The sequence below is a fragment of the Alligator mississippiensis genome, chromosome 11 (assembly GCF_030867095.1).
Source record: "Alligator mississippiensis isolate rAllMis1 chromosome 11, rAllMis1, whole genome shotgun sequence".
In the NCBI taxonomy this organism is placed as follows: Eukaryota; Metazoa; Chordata; order Crocodylia; family Alligatoridae; genus Alligator; species Alligator mississippiensis.
Genome location: NC_081834.1, coordinates 6,449,822 through 6,470,430, shown reverse-complemented (window position 1 = coordinate 6,470,430; position 20,609 = coordinate 6,449,822). Strand labels below are relative to the sequence as shown.

General features: G+C 45.3%; 1 protein-coding gene across 2 annotated transcripts; it reads left to right on the top strand.

The window, feature by feature from the left end:
• Positions 1 to 92: 92 nt before the first annotated feature.
• Positions 93 to 19,757, top strand: UBAP1L (ubiquitin associated protein 1 like). Of its 2 annotated transcripts, XM_019477771.2 has the most exons (7): positions 93 to 2,451; positions 6,400 to 6,439; positions 6,609 to 6,764; positions 8,972 to 10,087; positions 12,104 to 12,313; positions 17,227 to 17,328; positions 18,466 to 19,757. In XM_019477771.2, exons 3-7 carry the CDS (start codon positions 6,630 to 6,632, stop codon positions 18,598 to 18,600), a joined length of 1,698 nt encoding a protein of 565 aa, XP_019333316.2. In that variant the 5' UTR covers positions 93 to 2,451; positions 6,400 to 6,439; positions 6,609 to 6,629; the 3' UTR covers positions 18,601 to 19,757. The 2 variants fall into 2 exon arrangements, with proteins under 2 accessions (XP_019333316.2, XP_059570540.1); XM_059714557.1 differs by having other exon boundaries at positions 93 to 6,439.
• The last annotated feature ends 852 nt before the right edge of the window (positions 19,758 to 20,609 follow it).

The window sequence follows — 20,609 nt, the reverse complement described above, 5'->3', positions numbered from 1 at the left end:
TGTCAGCATATGACTTGGTTTTTTTCTGGTTCTAAAATGGCAACCCCTCCCTCCCAAAAGGAGTATTTCTGGGGGTGAGGGGAGGGACTTGCGGCAAAGGTCAGGGGTTAGGGGGCAGGACTAACCCAATATGGCAACCAGGGGACAGGCATACCCATGTGGCCCTCCACAGCTCACTGTAACTTGTTAAGCGGCCTGACACCCGAAATAATTGCCCGTCCTTGTGTTAGAAGCTGTAGATACTTGTGGACCAACTCTTCTAGAGCTTCTGGAAATCAATGAACGTACTTTCCTGTGCTCTTTTACTGCAACCTTGGGACTCCAAGGAAAGCCCCAAGATGATCATGTTCGCAGTGGACAATATGCTGCTCTCTCATCATACAATTGTTTAGACATAATGTGTTAGCCTAATTTAGACATCCGGAGTTAGGTGATCTCAGTGTGCAAGACTGAACATTACATCCTTCATATTAAAAATAGCCTTTTCTGCCCCAACAAACTTCAACGTTAGCAACAAAGGATGGGTAACACTATCCCTTTAGAGATTATTAATAACTTCCAGAGCATATGGAGACAAATAATACAATCCTATCTCTAAGTTATTCTGGGATTGTGAGGCGCCACAATACATTAGGAGTTATTTTCATCTGAATGCCTGCGCAATTGCTGTTGAACATCGATACGCATTGTTATGCGAGTCAATATTTTTGGAGACTTGTAGCGTCTGGACCCAGATGAGCGAGTTAAGAATGGCAGTCGGTATTGATTTGGAATAGCTTTGCTTTTGGGGGGTTGAGACTTGTCACAACTTCCCAGTACCTTATACTAATTTTTTTGTAACTTCATTTCAAATATGTCTTTACAACATGAGAGATGGAAAAACATGTAGATCTAATTTGCTCAACTATGTGTTTCTATTGTTTTTTAACAAAAATAAAATTAGGAACAAGCTAAGACATCAGGAGTAAAAAACTAAAATTGGTAGTAAGCAGGCTCTTACATAGTTGTGAGAAGAATGTTATGCTCATTTTTAGTGGTAGAAATTGGCACGCTATAAGTTGCACTGACCCCTTGAAATACTTAGACCTTTTTTTTTTCTTTTTTACATGCTTGAGCAGCAGCTTATGGCACTTTGATCTGTTTGTTGTGCTGAACGGAAACCACGCTGTGAAATAGTACCGCCTTTGTTATGCTGAACAAGGTCGACCAGCCGTGCGGTTATGTACAACTTGGTAAATCAGCCTGCTAGAACGAAAATTTAGAAAAAGCTAAAGTGTGATTTGCTATAACCATTCTTGCCCTGTTACTTATTTTCTTGTAAATAGATACCACGTGTAAAATGATCTGAACAAAAGTAAAACTTTTGTACACTTTATTTTTATACTTAAAGCAGAAATAAATATAGAGAAGACTGGAAATTTGTAAATGTGGGGGGTTTTTTTAAGGGTGGAAGCTCGGGCCTTGGCATTATGTAAGCTAAGCCCTAAAGCCTGGCTGGGAAAGAGAGGGGGTGCTGGCAAAGTAACCCCGTGGGGAAAGCGCTGGAGCTCCACGCCCTGCTGCTGGTGGACTCTGTTTTCAGAGTCGTTCTGTGACCGGGCCCATTTGTAGAACAGCAATAGGAGCGTGTGTTGGGATCCTTGTCAGAGGAGCTTCTACTGAGCAGCAAGAGATGCAGGTAGTACTGAGTTGTGGCTCTTCCAGCCAGTGGGCTGCAGCTCTGCTTCTTGGCTCCCGTGTGACAGGGCATTTACATCTCTCCAATTCTTGCACATCAGATCTACAAAAAGGGACCTACTCACATTCCTTGGAAAACTTACCTTGGGATTTGTGGTGAATGACAAGAGTTGACATAATTTTTCTTGGGGGCTTTACAAGGACGTGTTTGTAGCTCAACTGGAGCTTGTGTCTGGAGTTAGGTAGTCTCAGTGTGTGCAGGCTCAGTATTAATGTGAAAGGATTAGAATGAATCTGATGCTTTTCCTAGATGCAGCATTTGCATCTCTTTTTATCTATTCATAAGCACCGTAGAACATAGTTTGTAATGAAGTGCTGTAGGAAATGCCAGGGATTCTAGTTGCTGTGTGTATGTTTAACTGCTATTTAGCTTCTCACCAATATCAGAACAAATCCTGAGAGTTTTTGTTTGATTTAAATCAGAACTTTAGTCCTGTACAACAACTGCGACAGCCCTCTCTATTCATAAAAGTGAGTGGGCCGGAAAGTGAGGGGGCCAGAGGATGCTCACCGTACGCGATTACGCCCTTTGTTATGTAAAAGGATTTGGTGACGCAGGCTACCTTCTTAAGCTACTATAATCTGAAACTAAGTCAGAAACACCTGATTTCCTGCCCATTTAAAGAACTGAGTAGCAGATGAATTGCCAGTGCGTATAAAAACAATTCAACTTTCACGACTGCACTGTAAGAGCTGCATGACTTTCATTCGCAGGTAAGCTGCATTTTGTACACTGGGTCTATAAATGCTCAAAATGTGAAAATGCCAGTTGATGATGTGACCTGGAAGAAAATACACTTTAGTTATGTAGTTTTAGGATAAGTACTAAAGATTTTGTATTGTCCAACACTGTTTTCAAGAAAAACGTTGATTTTTTTTTTTTTTTTTTAAATGAGAAGCATGGTTTTCATCTTGAACTAAAGAAGGACACTAAATCTTGCACAACTTAGAAATATGATGTGCGACCCTGTGTTCTGATTCTAAAAATCTTTGTTCAAATAGATTTGAATCTGACTTAAACCTACAGCTGAGTCAAGGAGGTTTGCTTCTTGCTATTTTATGTGATTAGAAAAGTATCGTAAAAAGAAGAGGCTGGGTTACTGTTAAGATTTTCAAGACCCCTCTGGGTCCGATCCCAGTGCAGTTTAGATTTTGCATGACAGTAAGACATTTTATTGACAAATTCTGCTTATTTCTTATATTTGTACCTGCTACACATTAATTCATTTGTTAACCTGTAGCCTTCCCTAGCGCACAACTGTCTAGGCGTGAATGTGGAGCAGCCACAGAATGACTGAGCTCAAAATCCTTGTGGAAAGTAGTTTGCTATAAACCACTACCAACTGGAAGCCCTTTCGTTTTTAAGCGATTCCCCTTCTTTATGATCTCACAAGGTCCCTAAACTAATTTTCAAAATTAGAAGGTTCAGTTATAGTTTCACGTATTTGTCTGGCATGATTCTTCAGAGGTTAGATTGGAAAACATTTGTACTGTGACTGTGCTGTGTCTGCACGTCTTCTCTGTAGCATCTCTCCTACTTACTATTTACACTTTGTGTGTGCAGATTTGCGCACCAGTATCGTTGTTTTGAACAGGAGTGACTTTAAAAAAAATCAAACAATATAACTGTACTAGAATTGTGTCTATTGTATGCTACTATTATAGCTTATTCCCATTCCCATGTTGGTATAGCTGTATGCAGGGCTGTCCCTGGTGGGGGTGAATCGGGGCGACTGGCCCCGGGCCCTGCACTTTTGGGGGGCCCCGTGGTCAGTGCTGCATAAGCCCCACTGCCGCCGAGTGCTGCCGTCTCTGGCCGCTAACCACCCCAGGCCCCGCACACCCCTAGGGATGGCTCTGGCTGTATGCAAGCCCTTACATAGAATAGATGCCATTATAACGCTAAGGACGGCTGTGCTATACTGCTAGAATTAAGTCAGTATATAGATAAGTACAGGTATTTTGAAAAGTTCAGCGTAGCAAATATTTTGAAACTATCAGAATGCAATTTTTGTTTTCTGTTCAGTGCGACTTGCATTGTCACACTTCTCTATCTCCCTTTCTTCATAAAAAATAACAGCTATTTTGGGGGGAGAGGTGTGGGGCTGAAGGTAACCCAATATTATTTTCTCCATATATGTACCTGACTGCCACTGGCAATAATGAAAGCAGTCCTATATTGAGAGACACCTTTTATTACATAATTAAGGGCATCCTGCTCTTTCTGCAGGGCACAGTGTCTTTCAGGTAACATTTAACACATGTGCGTGAGCGTGTGTGGGCTCTTCCATACACAAAGTGCAGAGAGCTGGAAATTAAACAGCATATACAAATTGTTTTTTAAATACATAATCTGTTTTTTTCCTATTATTTATGCAGGTGCTATCTTAATGCTGATGCATCTTTTATGTATGGAAGCAGATGGTCTACCTTGGTGTAGGATTCCAACACGTTGCCTATGAAATATGTTAGTGAAAGTACATGTGCAGCTCTGCAAAGCTGGTTATTGTCCATCTGGCTTACACTGCCACACAGGGCACACCTAATCCCCATATTAGTAATCCAGCGCGGCTCTGCTTGTAATCTTGCCATAAACAGTTTGGCTACCACGAGGAAGTGTGCGTGAGGCTGTGTTTAGCAGCTTCTCTAATGAATGGGCGTCTGGCTTTGAGAGGGGCTTATGCCTCCTTTTTTTAGATCCACATTCTTCCCACTATCCTAATCCGCTGCTGTATAAATCTTGTTTCCTTTTTGAGATGGTTATCCTCATTAGCAAATTAACCCTCTCTCAGGTGTGGGGTTTGATTGTTTTTTGGGGGGGTTAACAAAGGGGAAAATGCATCCGAGGAAATGTGATTCCAACTCTTTCCCCGGCCACATTTGCAAAGATTGTTAGAAGCTGCTGATTTTGAATAAGCACAGGCATTGAATAAGCACTGATTTTGAATAATTTGCAGGTATTTTGAATAAGCACAGGCTTTCAATTCCAAGATTCCTTGGATGATTTGCCATCACAACTTGCTGATCAGTGTTACACAAACCGATTTGCACAGTGTCATCGCTGAGTCCCTATGGAAGTGGGTTCGGTTCTTTTGCCCTGGCTCAGCAGAAGCCAGAACCCAGGGGATTTTTTTTGTTCACTAAATTGAGTCATTAATACTAACTGTGGAAGAGATGTTATCCTGATGGGAAGGATTTATAAGAGTAAATCTGGGAGTGTGGGCTCTATTAACATAACGTTTGAGTCAGAAGTGGTGTTTTTTTGGAATATGGAATCGCAACAGAGTGCGTGTGTGTGTCCGTGCCTGCAACTGCAACGGCAGCATTTTTCTTCTTCCAGTAATCTCTGGCTTGTTAAATTGCTCCAGTGCCTCCTCAGCAGACACATCCCATGTGCCTCATTAAATACACTACCGCATAGGAAGAAGCCCGAGAGATTGCTCCTGAGTCCTGAACTTATGAAGGTGGCTTCTGGGTCCCATTGATCAGGCTAGACATATGCTTAGCTGTGCTTCCCCCATGCTCTTGGGTGACTGCTAGTTTACCAGTTGAAATGGTCTACCCATCTGCCACCCCAAGGTCATCAGTACATATCCACAGGGTAAGGAAATTGGGAAGTGTCTGCCTTTGATGCCATTTCAGCCTTTATCTCTGCTGATCAGTCTCTTTCCCCAACTCTGTTCTGTGGTTAGAAGGCTTGGAACAGAGTGGGCAGGTACAGGGAGGGAGCAGGCAGGTGAGAACAGGGGAAATAATGAATCCCAGGACAGAATGAGGACTGGGATGTAATGAGCCTGCATGGGGAAGCTGAACTTGAACGTAGGGGAAGACTGGAGGTGGAGAACAGCCGAGGATGAAGACGTGTGTTCTCCTCCAAATAAAGCTGTAGTCTGAGCTCTTCTTGGGGACTTGAATGCCACATTGGTACTTTCTGCCACCTCTTCAAGCTAGCCTCACTTACAATAGGTACTAAAACCATAGGACACTTGATCAGTGGAAGATGGGTTTAGTGGCTATCAAGGGTCAAGGTCATTGGAAAGCTGCTTTAGCTAAGGAGCAGCTAGCTAAAGGCCAAGAGATCAGACTGAGTTCTGTGACGTTATCTGCGGGAATAGGATAAAGGAGTGTTTGGTACTGCTCTTGATGGTGGGGATATAGGGTGGAAAAATAGATCACATAACTCGAGGAACATTTGAGGTTTGTGTAGATGTGGACTGCAAGGGGAACCTTATCATGCCAGACCTAGGCTGGTCCACGGGGGAAAGGCACCATCCTCAATGATCCATGGAAGGACTTCTCTTGGCAGTTTCTCTGCCGACTTAAGCATGGTATGAGTGGAGAGCACTCCTGCGTGGGACCATGTGTAACCTGTCTGGAGAGGAGCAGTAACCGTGTGTGGGTCCCGGGACAGCCCAGCTAAGTGCATAACAGAATTGCTGAGCAGCGAGACAAAAATCTGCATGCTGTCATGGGAGCAATCACTGGTTTCAGTGTCAGTGGGACTTGCCCAAATAGAGTCCCTGTCGCGTGCTGTACATAAGTGCCTTTGGCAGTGATAAAGCATGGCTTATTTAAATCTTAAATATTTCTAGTTTGCAAGTCTTACTGACTGTATTTAGCGTTATAGAGTTGGCTCTAATGGGCACTGCTATTCTTTGCTAGGTTGGGCTGCATTGAAGTGCTTTCCACGGACATCTAATCGGTGAGTTTAAAAGCTGAGTTACTGTTATTTGTGTTCATTTCAGCGTATCCTTATCTCCCCTGCTTTCATGTGTCTGTTAAGATTAGACACTTGAAGTATCATTACCCCACTGTTTCACATTCAATTTGCTCTGCCTTTTTTTTTTCTTCACGTAACTGGTGTCGGCTAGATTGCAAAGTGTCGCAGGACCATGATGGGTTATCTGGATGACGTGCCTTTCAGAACGTACGGAAGCTTTGAGGATGGCTCTGCAAAGGGGACCAGTTTAATCAGCCCCCCTGACATAGAGGTTCCTGACTGCATGGAGATCCTAATGAGCACCATGGTAAGTTTGCCTGTCCTCCGAGCCAGGGTCGGTGTCAGCCCACCATACTACTCTGTGGGCAGTGTGGGCTGGTTGGTGTTGGTGTCTTGCTCTGGTCTTTGAGCAAAAGATCAGTCGAAGGTGACTACTGATACCATCCATACCACCCCCTTGTGTGCCATCAGACACAAAAAATGGTAGGCTTCCATCACGTTAACACAAAAGCTGCTAAGCTCAGGATGACCTTTGATCAGTTAAGTTATAATTGATGCTAAGAATAACTTTTTCTGTCCCTCTTTCTTGCTAATAGAAATGAAGAAAGAGAAAAAAACCCTTGAAATATTTCTTTTCTGAACTTGACACCCACTTTTCCCTCCAGTCTCATCCAACACCAGACTGGATGGGCAATAGAAATGAGACTTCCCCTTACTGCTGAGCAAGCTGGTAGGGTGCAGCTCAAATTCTTCACCTGGGCACCTTGTCTGCAGAAGAGCACTGTACAGCTACCTAGGTGGTATGCACATACTGCCACGGGTTCTGTCTTCACAGGCTGGCCCTGTTTATATTGCAGCTGAAAACTTGGTTTCTGGTATGGATTCCCCTATTGTCTCTCTGTAGTCTGGGTTTATATCCATGTCCTCAGATGTTTGCATGATTTTGGGGTGCGCAGGTACAGATCTGCAAGGCTACAATTGACGGAACAAGGAGCAATGGTCTCAAGTTACAGCAAGGGATGTTTATTAGGAAAAACTTTCCCATTAGCAGGGTGGTGAAGCACTGGAATGGGTGACCCAGAGACGTGGTGCAATCTCCTTCCTTGGAGGTTTTCAAGGCCCGGCTCAACAAAGCCTTGGCTGGGACGATCCAGTTGGGGATGATCCTGCCTTGAGCGAGGGGTTGGACTAGATGTGACCTCCTGAGGTCCCTTCCAGCCCTCATTTTCTTGGATTCTATGAATTATTGCCCATGAGGTTTTAACCACAGGATGGGCAGGACTTTTAAGTCAAGTTCAGATGCGTTGCGGGGTCTATGTCTGTAATGTGTTCTCACCAATAGGTGGAGTCATTGCACTACACAGGGGAGAAGCCTGCTACTGGTTTTACAGCTGTTTGCGGTGGATGTTGAAGCACCTGTAAAGTTTTTAAAAAACCCACATCCCACCTCTTCACTACTTCAGCCCTGCCCTGCCCCAATGGCTAAGCAACTCGCATGCACCAAAACCATGGCTGTGGCATTGTAATGCTAACGTATTATTACAGCTGACGTCATGATATTTTTCGAAATATTCCTGGAGGAGACTGCAGCACGCTCTTATGTAATACGTGTGTAATGCCGGGTAATTGCTTGCAGACAGCAAGGTGAGCACCCTCCTGGGCTGCGAACTGCTATTTGCACAGAGGCCTGCCATCGCCTCCTTGGAGCATGTCGGCTTTTGTTTATCCTGGGAAAAATAATGTTCTCGGGAGATGGCAAAAGCTGCAAGACTGGACTCAGGATCAGCACTGACACCCCTTGGTGTGCTGGGGTTTTGATCAGAGGACCTGGATCCCATCCCACTCATAACTAACAAATGCTTTACCCTGTTCTCCAAAAGAAATAGAAACAGAATTTGTAACCTAGACGATGGGCTGTGTTTATCCAACCGCCGATAAGAGCTCTAGTTTGGCAAACTTCTGGGCACGTTGGAAGGCCTAGTCTCTCAATCAGGTCTTCAGACTTAATTCACAAGCATATTTATGTTCTAAAACAAAGTGTATGGAAATGGTCCTTCCACTTCCCTGCCAAGATCCTCTGCCAACTATTCTGTTTCTCCCTTTCAACAATATAATAGATTATACAAAAATACTTGAGGTAGGGCAGCAAGGTCTGGTGACCTCCACTCTGTAAGATAGTGGGGCTTTTTAAGATTCACAGAAAGATTTAAAAAACAAAAAAAGTTCTGAAGGGGATTCATGCGATTTGCCTGCAGTTATTTCTAAGTGGCTGATACAGTTGCAGGGTTACAGCTACTGGGGCAAATCCCTGGCGGGTGCCAAGAACGTGCTTCCATTTGCGGCTCCAGTGGAGTGATGCTGGAGCTGCTGGGCGCGGTGTCTGAGCCTGAAACCCTTGCTCATGCCATTAGTCTCCTTGTAAGCAATCAAAGTGCAGGTTGGAACCCATAAAATGTTTTTCGGCAGCGCTGCCTGAGCAGATACTGACTTGCTTTGCTTATTGCTGTTTGGCAGCACGATTTCTCGTTGGAAAGGAAGGTGCTGTATTGGATTGAGGCTGCATCTAGGCAAGCAACTCTTCAGTATCAAGTGACCGCAGAAGCTGTCCCAACAGCTCCACCTTGCTGGCTGCTTTTGGTTGACTCGAAAGAGAACTTGGGCCTCCAGGTAAAGAAGAACGAGGCGGCTGATGGAAAAGCCAGGGATGGCATGACATTTGGAAACCACGTTCGGCGATGCATGAGCCTCAGCGCTGCGGATGTGAGCTACGGCCGCCCCAGGGGCAGAGGTGTGCCCTCCGAGACAGAAAGCGAGGAGAGGTACTCAGAAAAGGATGAGTCCTCGCAGGTTGATGAGGAGTACTCATCATCCACAGAGAAAAGTAGCAAGGAGGAAGTAATCATCCCGAAGACCAAAACCATTGTAAAGACTGTGCCTCGCTTCCCTCAGCTGGATCAGCGCAGGCCAAAGACTTCTCCAGGGCTGTTAGAGCCACCCTCTGAAAGACACTGCAGTGAATCAAATAGCCCCGATCTGAACAAGCAGAGGAGGTCCCTGGTTTTGTTTAATAACGTGAAGAATGAGTTGGAAGGAGCCAGAAAGAAGCTCGCTGCTCTAGTGCACCCTCTGTACAGAGCCTCCATAGAAAAGAAACTCTCGCCAAGACCGTTCTTGCTGCGACGGTGCTCTCGAAGATACACCCCTGCCTCTGATGGGTCTTTGAAAGGAGCTCTCATCCCGACACCCCCATCCGCCCCTTCTGACTACTCGACGCCCCCAGCCACTCCTTGCCCCTCCCCAACACCTCCAGCCACACCGTGTGATTACTCAACGCCCCCAGCCACTCCTTGCCCCTCCCCAACACCTCCAGCCACACCGTATGATTACCCAACTCCCCCAGTCACCCCTTGCCCCTACCCAACACCCCCGGACACCCCTTGCAATTACCCACCACCTCTGCTCACCCCTTTCCGCTACCCAACACCCCCGGACACCCCTTGCAACTACTCAGCACCTTCAGTTACCCCTCGCAACTTCCTGACCCCTCCAACCACCCCTTGCTGCAGTCGCCGGAAGCTGCCCACCACTAGGTTGATGCCTCCGATAAAAAAACACAAGCCCATAGTTGCGGTAAGATGTATTTTTTTTGCTACCACGTTCATTTGTGGGTGCTATCTGTAGTGGTCCCTTAGCTCTGTGTGAACATGATGGGGGGAGAGAAGGGGGCAATAGATTATCTATAAACAGGTTTCTCAACACTGGAAGCTACCAAGAAAACAACTGGTCTTTGGTATGCATTGGGACTGAAAAGGCTGAAATAATTTGTGAGGTATTCCTTGAGTCATTTTTCTGGGGAACTGGTTGAAAGAGTTTTGCTGACATTTTTTGTGATGAAAAAATGCCTTTTAGATTAAATGAACTTTTGCAAGCCAATTACCACTTTCATCTAAAAAACACCCCCCTTCAAATATTTTTGGATTTCCCAGACTGCCGACTGAAACACCTGTTTTCAGCAACTAATTAAATGTATTTATTTTAGTTTTCAATGAATTCCTGAAACATTGAGCAATAATTTCTCTTTTCTTTGCAAAGATTTTCAGGAAATGAAGTACGTTGCCTAACCAGCCCTGGCTTTCTTGCAGCATAAAGCCACCAGGCCCTTCTGGCTGTTGCAGTGGGAGGCTTTGCACTGAATGAGCAGGAAGACTGGGATGCTTTCTCCTGCTAAATTTGCCTTCTATCCTTGCTGTTTAGGGTGGAAGGGGGACTACTGTGAGGATCACTGCCTGCTTTGATCGTATTTTCACATAAACAGAGAGGCTTTGGCTTTTCCAGTTCGGTACCTGCACTAAATTTGTAGTTTAGATGGGACAGAGATCACTTTGGACTAACGCCACCGTCTGTTTGTAAATCTGAATAATTTAACCGTACAGTAAAGGCCACGGCACGACAAAGTAATCATTGCCCTTTGTCCTCTTAAGTTGAAATTGCATGATAGAGTACAATCCTAGCTACTGGAGAGATGAGCGGGTTCGTGCTGAACGTCTACAGTCCTGGTGCCCCAAATGCGTGGAAGACCATGTTGTTCTCACGTGATGGCTTGAAGTTTCGAGAGATGGGAATTACAGAGCAATTACATGCCTGTATTTGTACATACGATGGATGTTAAATCTAATTGCTAATCTGTCGTCCTGAGCCATTCGATTCTCACTCCAGAAGTCTCGCAACTATTCCCACAGGCCCTAGACAGGATGCACGTGTCTGAGTAGGAGATTTGTTTCCTAGGACTGAAGATGGCTTCCTTTCCCTCTCCTGCTTACACAACACACTGACATAGGAGATCAAGTGTTCAGACAGTTGATTTTTCCGAGACAGGGCTGCCTTACTGCCCACGCCAGCTGGCACTGTCATCCTCTCTTGCTTGGCCAGTCTAGGACAAGTAAAGAGCTTATAGATAGGAATGGGATTCCCTGGACAGTAGAAGCTGGTTCTTACCCATTTACCGCATAATCACACTTGCCTGCTATCTCCTTTGATCGGTATCTGCAGCCAGGCCTGGGTTTAATTAAATCTGGTTTCCTTTTCCGTTGTTCCTTGTGGACAAATTGCTGTAGGTATCTCGGCATGATGGTCATAGCTTTGCCGGTTGCTTTGTTTGCTTTTTATTTGGCAGTGCGCTGCTCGGTTCCCCCAAGTTTCCGACCTCCAGGCATAGTCACCTCTGCTCTGTTTAGAGTTTCCCTGGAAACATAACAAGTTCTGATCCCTGAAAGGATGCTTTAAAAAACCCCCACAAAAATAAATAAATACATAAACCGTAGGATTCATTTGAACAGGATGCGTAACCAGAAGATTCGCATGCATGACAGCTAACACATAATCCTGTATTTATCCAAGCACACGCAGTTGCACACGGAAAGTAAAAACTGGGATAGTCCATTTATGGACATTTCCCTCCGATTGCACAGTTGAATGAGATTGCACTAAATGACAAATGCCAGAGCAGTGCTTTTCAGTATCTGCAATTACCTTGTTGTTTTGCAGGAGGAGGAAGAGAATTCTTTTTATAGTGTCGCATCGTACCAGTGCCTCGTAAGTGGATACGTCCTAATTAGTGAACATAAAGTCCTCTTGTTTATTTTTCAGTCCCTCAACCCCTATTCCTGCCTTCCAGCCCCTTCTGGGGCTGCGCGACCTCTGAGTTCCCACAGATCCCGTCCGGACTCCACGGCTGACCTGCTCTCGGCGCTGAGCCAGGAAGAGCGTGACCTCATCGAGCCAGTTTTAGCCTTGGGTTATCCGATCCGCAGAGCTATCCTTGCTCTCCAGAAGACGGGAAGACAGAGTTTAGGTCAGGTTAGTGAAGCTAATATTACTTTCCTTCAGTGGTCTGGAAAACACCTGGTAAGGATGACTCTCCTTCCCGCGGGTTCTGGGCTACCTGGGTGCAGCTCTAAGAAAAAGGCTCAGTAGTTCTGTATTGGGAAGAGTTGATCGTTTCTCTTCATTTTGAGTAAGAATTAAAGCGATTGAGGGTTGTGCTTTGTGCCTGAAATCCTCAATGAGAATGACCTTCGGCAAGCAATGCTGCCTGAAGACATCGTCTTTTAAGATCTGCTTTCCTATTTAATAGGAAGCCCGATGCTCTTTTACAGCCTAGACATATTTGCCCAGTACAGAAACTTTTTAGAGGATTTATTTTTCCCCAGTCGTGAGGTCAGTAGCATTATCTCAGTGACTCGTCTACTCAACATTGGACTGTGCCGATCTCTGCGATGTTTTGGGTCCCTCTCCAACACCAAAGCATGAGGATGGCTTGAATATGTACAGATAATGCCTTGACGTTGCAGAATATTCCCGCCTGTCATCAATGCATACACCGCACTTATAGTTTTCCTCTTCTGCGTGTGAACCAGAGCCTGTTTTAGGGACTTGAATGACCCTTGCCATTGCAATGGTGCCTGTGCACCTCCTACTCCACTGTATTTCACTTCTCACCACTTCTGAGAGGTGAGGGAGTGCTACTAGCCCCCGATACAGATTGGGATCGGAGGCACAGGCTGACTTACCCAAGGCTGCTCAAGAGTTCTGGGACAAAGCAGAGATTTTTAACCCAAGTCCCCCAGAGTCACAGGCTCCCACTCTCTCTGCTGGGCCATCCTTTCCAAACCAGCTCTAGCTCTAACGCAAGGCTTCCTGTAATCCAGTTTAGCGAGCATTATTTATTCCATCCACGAAGGGTTCAAACTTGACAGGCAGAAAGAAAGGGACGAAGTGTAACCCCCTGTTCCATGTATGTTCAATACCATTTTGATATCAGGAGTGTGGTCCAGGGCTGCCACCAGCTGTAATAGGAAGGTGCACCCTACAGAGACCTCTTGCCCTAGCAGGTGGTGCACAATCGCTCTTTTACTGCCCCGGAGGGTGGTGGTTATATCAGTGCCCGGCCCCTTTTTTGAATTCTTCTGAGTCCTTAGCCTCAATTGTGTTATTCCCTCCTGGCAATGGGTTCCACAGGCTGATTATCCACTGTGTGAGACAGTTCCTATTGCTTTTTCGATGTTCTTCCTTTCCACGTAACGGAGAATCTGTGTTGTTCTTCAGCATAGGATACTCATGGGATGCTCTTACCAGTGGCTTTCCCAGCCCTTGGCCTGGTGTTTGCTCCAAAAAGGGGCAGCAGCTTCCTCCATTCTTTAGTTCCGAATTCATCCTTCCACCCGTTTTGGCCATCAGATGCCCTAGCTGTGCTTTGCTTCTAACCACAATGATGAGATTTATAGACTGCTCTCCAAACTGGCTGTGAGACACTTGGAATTAAACCAGTGTACAGTGAGATCTGCAACCAAATTCATACAACCCCCAGACATTGGGATCTGGTGGAGACGGGCCTTTTTAGTGAAGGTCAATCAAAGCAGTATAGGGAACCGGCGGGGTACCTTAAGATGACATTGGCCATGGGCAAATTTGTTCCAGGAGTCACTGCATCTGCTTGTCTTTTCTGTGATTGCTTGTTTCTCTAGCATGGTGATTAAAATAATGAATGAGGGTGTAGACACGTGCTTGAGTGACAGGTTCATGGAAAAGGATCCTTAAGATTGATTTATTTTTGGTGGGCTGTTCCATTCGTTATAATGCTAAAATGATAATCACTTAAAGCTTCCCTTGGTAGAAGATGCAGGCACTTGGGCCGATTTATGTTAAGGATGGTTAAGAGCGTTCCTGATGCAAGGTGTAACCACTGCTCTGGGAAGACAGAAACATTATAGCTCAGTGCGTATTTAGGTTTTCCTTGTTTGCCTGCCTAACCTTTCCTGGGTGCGTTCATATACTTGAAAACCAAGATGGACAACTTGTTGGCCCTAAGCACGTACGTTCCCCGGGGATAGGAAAGGTATGCTCTTTCTTCATATTCCCGTGCTGAAGATGAGACGGAGCTCTAAAGGTTAACGGTTCGCCACATAAACACCTGTCCTCGTTCAGTCGTGAGGTTCCTTTTGGAGATGATAAACTCATCCAATTGTGTATCGGTTCCAAATTCTGCTTGCCCAGCGTGAGAGTCCCCGAACGGCTCGCTTTCCCTGGTGCACGTTGTAAACATATGCCCCTGTTAATAGCCCGAGAAATACAGCAACCACTCTGGCTTTTGGTGGCGTAAAGCAGAGGTACAGCAACACAGCTGGGCACCTGGGGCAGCTGCCATGCACAGGAGCAGCGGTGACTTCCAGCTACCGCTGCACCGCTGCCGTGATCACGTGGCTGCATAGTTGTGCGTTTCCCCCACTCCTCTCCCCTCACATCAGTGCCCAGGACAACTGCCCTGCTTGCCCTGCCTTAATTACGCCATTGGATGAAGGTCTGGAGGAAAACAAAGGCAGCAAATTATCAGTATGGATGGCAAATCAATTGAGGTCGGATTTGTTAATAGGGAATGGATTCAGATGACGTGTTTCGATCCTTATTACTGCACTGCTGGAGAAACATGAATCCTGCCAACTTCTGCTCTCAGCTTTTGAAAGACTTTTTTGGACCTTTAGCAACAAGGATCATCTTTTATTGAAACCTCCTGCTTGCTGTGGCATTGCTGGAGTCTGATGGGCCATTCATTTGTAGTATGCTTAACTGGTAAAAGTTATATTGAGGTTATAGGTCACATTCACATGACCAGCATAGCCTTAGGGAACCCTATGGAATTGCAGTCTCTGCTTCAAATGGCCCATTTGGGCCCTTTTCCCACTATTGTATAGCTCACTTATTGTTTGTTGCCTGTCACATGTTTTTGGGCAGCAAAGGACTCTTACGGTATTTAAAAGATACTGCTGGGAATTGTGCTGTCAGCACTCCAAGAACAATGAGGAAAGCCAAAAATAACTGTTTACTTTCAATCATGACAGCGCACAGGCCTCCCTTGAGGCTGTCCGCTGGGTCCAGAGCGGTGGAGCAAGCCCATAGAAGGCCGAAGTTTTGAACATCAAAGGTGACGCTGGCAGCCCTGGAGAATTCGAGGTTGGCGCACACCTAACACCCCAGTGAGATGTTCTTTTGAATAGAAGCAACCGATAAAAGAGGTGTACAGATCATCTTTTCCCTGCAAGCAGGGTTCACGTTTTGGATTCCTCCAGCGGTGGCTGTCTTTGTTCCTATTTCTCACGCATGCAGAATGGGCAGGACTTAGATTTTTATCTTCTCCTGGGGGAGCGGTGGAAGCCCCGCTGTCTGAGTCATTGACAACCAGAGAGGACAAGCATGAGACGCTAAGCGGGATGGAGTAATCCTGCATTGAATCTAGTCCATCCTATGTAATCCCTAAAACTGGTGAGAAGCTACAGCTGATCTCTGATGGAGACTGCAAGACACGAAGTCCAGGTCCCTGAAGTGCGATTGTAGCGTGCAGCATTTGACAGGTTATGGGAAAACTCTGACATGCAAGCCACAAGCATTTCCAGGCTTCACTTACAGTCTTTTCTCCAACTTCAAATTCAGTCCAACCTTTGCTTATAAGGCGCTTTGCTTGATGAAGAAAAACCGCAAATTAAACTATTTATTTAAAGTAAAGAAGGAAATTCTTAGTTGTGCATATTAAAATTGCTCCCTGCACCTCTCCTGATGGGTTGACAACCTGGGAGCGTGTGTTCATAAATAAACTTTAAATCCTTTCCCTTTTGAAGGCCTCTATGTGTCGTTCAAAAGCAGGGGATCAGCCTCTCGGCCAAGAAAACTCCACTCCAGGGCTCTTTGGGTCTTCAATCCTGATGCGGTGGTTTATCTCAGACTGAGGTGCTCAGTCCATGATGCACCCATGTCTTGAGTACTGCGTGCGTACCCATCTCGTTAAGGAAGTAGCAGAACTGGAAAAGGTAGAGAGAAGGGCACCCAGAACGATTGTGGCCCTGGAGCAGTTGCCATATCAGGAGAGACTAAAAAGGCTTTTAGTTTGGAGAGGAGAGGGCTGAGGGGGAATATGATAGAGGTCTATAAAATCATGAAGGGTGTGGACAAAGCGAACAGGGAGCTGTAGTTCGCCAAGTCCCAGAGTACTAGAAGTAGGGGGTTCCGACTGAAATTAGTAAGAGACAGGTTTAAAATTAACAGGAGCAAGTGTTTTTTTTTTTAATACCATGTGCAGTCATGGAATTCAGCGCCCCGGGAGGTGGTGGAAGCAGATAGCACAGCTAGGTTCAAAAGGGACTCGACAAATTCATGGACAATAGATCTATTAATGGCTACTGAACAGAATGGTTGGAGACATTTCCTCTGGCATCTCTAAATCTATAATGGTGGATGCCTGCGAGGGTAATGAATAGGGGAGAGATCGCTCTCTTCAGGATCTACTTCTGTCGCTGTCGGAGACAGGATACAGGGCTAGACGGACCATTGCTCTGGCCCAGTCTGGCACTTCATCTGTTCTTACATATGCCTGGGAGTCTCTCTGATGCTGTCATCCCCTGGAGGGTTCCCAGTGGCATGTTAATCACAAGAGCAGTCTCCAGGATGGATTCCAGACCGGGAGCCTAATCATGCCAGGTGCTGAGTGGCCCAGTACCTTACATGATCCGGCTTATAACTTATGCACATTTTAGAGGTGTATCATAAAGTCAAGCTTTTGAGGTGGTACCAGGGACACCTTTTGAGACCTGTGCTGGGCGGCTTGGGCAGGTAGACTCTTTTACAATGTATTGCATATGCAAGCAGTGTTCATTGCACCACCCTCCTGGCTGGAAGGGGTGTTTTATATTAATCCCATTTTTCTCTCCCTTTTCCTTTTGCAGTTTCTCAGTTATCTTAGTGCCTGCGACAGGCTGCTGAAACAGGGCTATGAAGAGGGGCAGGTGGAAGAAGCCATGGAAATGTTCCAGTACTCTGAGAAGAAGGTCAGACGCAATTTGGTGCATTCAGAGCAAAGACGAACGTTGCTTAGGTTTTTTACTAGACAAATCGCCCCCCACCACCACCCATCCAGGGACACTTTCATAGTGGGCAATACACAGAGCTATTGAGGGGTACAGCTCCAACACGCTAGAAGTCCAGTGCATCTGCGAAAGCCTGCTTTGCTGCTGCTCCTGCTTGCTACACTTAATAGCCCCCACACTGACAAATGCTATATTACAAATTCACAACCTCATCGGTGGCTCATCTCCCTGTTGACTCCACCACAGGGTGCTCAGACCTCTGCACGGGTTCTCCATTCAGTGCCTGCCTTCCCCTGTGCATCAGCACTGTGGCTGTGCCTCGATGCAGTCTCATTTGGCAGGGGGTTGCAAGGCAGTGCCCCTTGCAGTAGTGTGGAGACCTGGCCAAGAGCTTCATGCCTGTGCTGCTTTGGCATTAGCTCCACTTTCTGAACACACGCTGAGCTCCGCTCACTTCTTGTTAGGAAAGCTACACTGCAGTAGTTAACAACCTTCCAGCTTCTAACCCACAGACATGTATTAATGATTTACCTGCAGGCAAAATGCTGTTGGAAACACTGAGGCTGGCTCTGGTACAGACTGAGGGACTCGGGGGACGGCAACAGCACTACCAGCAAATTCCAGATGACACTTAGTGTGTTTTCCTGATCTATTTTTCATGGCATTATTTCATAGCATGGACTATAACACAGTAGAATTTCAGATATTGGTTATTTCCTCTCAAATATTAACATTCATCTTCCTGTTGTATGGGGCCGCTCTACAATCACATGGCACTACTCATCTGGATTAATGAAGTTACAGCCTAACGTTACTGAATGATTTCTTATATGCAGTCTTGAAATGAAGAAACAATAATTCCCCACCGTTAAAAATGAGCTCGTAGCTCTGTTCAACTCACTAAGTGTGCATAAAAAATATGCTAGCATAATTTCAGCATTAAAGAGCAAGGCTGAAACCAAAAGTAACATAATTCTGCTAGATTTAGTTTGATTTCAGCTTTGTTTCACAATGCTGCTATTGCTTCAGTTGTAACCTTACCGTGACTATATCTCAGACTGATAAAAACTGCTCTTTTCTGTTACTTTATTTTTCCAGGCAGCTGAATTCCTGCATCTTTTAGCTCAGTTTGATGATATGGGTTTCCAGCAAGCTGAAATCAAAGAAGTTCTTCTGCTGTGTGAGAATCAGAGAGATAAAGCACTGGAAGAGCTCATGACACGATCACAGTGACAAATGCCTGGCAACAAAGTGATATTTTTCCAGCATTAGATTGACCGCTGAAGCACCCTTGGCATCAATATCGTTATAGAGGCATGATTTTAATTTACACTAAAAAAAAATATATATAGCTCATCTGAAACAAACTTTCGGAGCTGTGTCTCGTTCTCTTCTCACATTTTTGGACATCTTGCCCAAGGGATTCAACGGCTTTATGTCAGAAACAGTTCTCTGTTTGTCCGCTCTGCACACGTGCGCTGTGAACTATCTCAGTAGCTTGGATAAGACTGAATTGGGCCCAAACCTCTTCTGGCTTAATTTTGGCAAAAACCAAATCACAGCCTCTTCAGTCAATCTGAGCCCCTATGCAGTCTTTCCTGTGCTTTCTATATTGCAGTACCTGGAAATGTGGCCCAATGTGAGCTTATATCTATCTATCTATCTATCTATCTATCTATCTATCTATCTATCTATCTATCTATCTATCTATCTATCTATCTATCTATCTATCTATGCACAAACCAAAAGAAGTTGTTTTCATGCTGGCAGAATTTATTTTTCCTGGAGAATTAGTTACTGCTGTCTTGAGAGGAGTATAACTGGTCTGAGTCTCGTTTGACAGTTGTAACCCAATTCTGAGTTTCCACCAAATCATATTGGCTTCTCCTTTTAAAGGAGAAAGTTAAAAAGAGCATTTGATTAACTGAGCGCAAGCAAAGAAAACAGCCTTCTATTGCAGTGTTGTGGGTAACTAATGTAACATGTTTGTCCACTGAAATGAAAAATGGGTTATGCAAGTCTGAAGGCTTGCACGTACAGCCTTTCTGTGACATCTGGACAGAGGGCTGGAGGAACGATTCTGCTCTGCCGGTTTTATCTTGTGTCCAATTGAAGAAAACTTGGGACAAGGCCACCCTTCCCAAAAGTGGAGAGCAGTGGCTCAGCTACGCACGTTGTATGCAGACTTCGAGACTCGGGAAACATTGAGTGAAGAGGTTTTTTTTCCCTCTCCTTGGGTAACCGGCACACGAGGTATGCATCTGATCCGGATCACCTTGCTAGATGTCACTTGGGCTTTGGCCGCTTTACAGAGGTCAATGTTTTCACAAAGATGAACTCAAGCACTATATTTTAGTTTGAATCCAATACAGATGTAATTGCTTTGAGTAAGGGATTTTTTTTTTGGGGCGGGGGGGGAGGGTAAATGTATTTATTGTTTCTTGCCCTGTGAAAATGCCAACTGGCACAACTTAGCAGGGACAGTCCTTAATTAGTTGCAAACTATTTACCATTTTTCCATTATGTCCTTCCAAAAGATTTCTAAGTCCAGTGGATTTCAGCTAAGTTGAACAAGCTGTCACTGTGCTTCTCCCCCATAGCTTTTAAACTGGTGGTGTGTATAGAACATTTGCTCAATTATTGATCATACCTTCATACAGTATCAGAGGACTTCTTGAGAGCTGGGACATAGGCCACTTGAGTTCAAATTTCAACTCGACTGCAGACTTTCTGTGTTGCCTCGGACTTGCCCCTTCACCCATTTTGTAAAATGGGGGTCAGCCTACTGTATTTCCATTCTTTGTTCATCTAATTAGGCTGTAAATTCCTTGGGGGCAAAGACAGTCTCTTGATATGGTTTTGGAGGGTGCCTAGAACCATTAGGTCCCCGATCTCTATCCAACAGGCCGGTGAAATAGAGGGTGCCTAGCACTGAACAGCAGACTGTGAGAAGCAGGCCAAAAGGCATGGATCAGAGTCAAGGGAAATGGTACTGGAGTGGGCAATGGTATGAAAAAATAAACAGCACAGATAGATGACAGCACTGGGCTGCATCCATCAAAATCTGCCCTCCAAAGTGAAGACATGACTAAAAAGGATTGGTCTAGGACAAGGACATGTTGCTAAGTAAGGCTGGCCATCAAACAATAAATTCTTGATTCTTCCCCTCCAACCCTTGGAAGGTGACGTCCAACAAGCATGGGACCGGGATTTTCTAGACAGGATGCTAGATGTGTGAATAC

Coding starts and splice junctions, on each gene's coding strand:
- UBAP1L (XM_019477771.2), top strand. CDS start 6,630: ATGATGGGTTATCTGGATGACGTGCCTTTCAGAACGTACGGAAGCTTT. Junction 10,088..12,103: donor AACACAAGCCCATAGTTGCG/GTAAGATGTATT, acceptor TTTATTTTTCAG/TCCCTCAACCCCTATTCCTG. Junction 17,329..18,465: donor TCCAGTACTCTGAGAAGAAG/GTCAGACGCAAT, acceptor TTATTTTTCCAG/GCAGCTGAATTCCTGCATCT.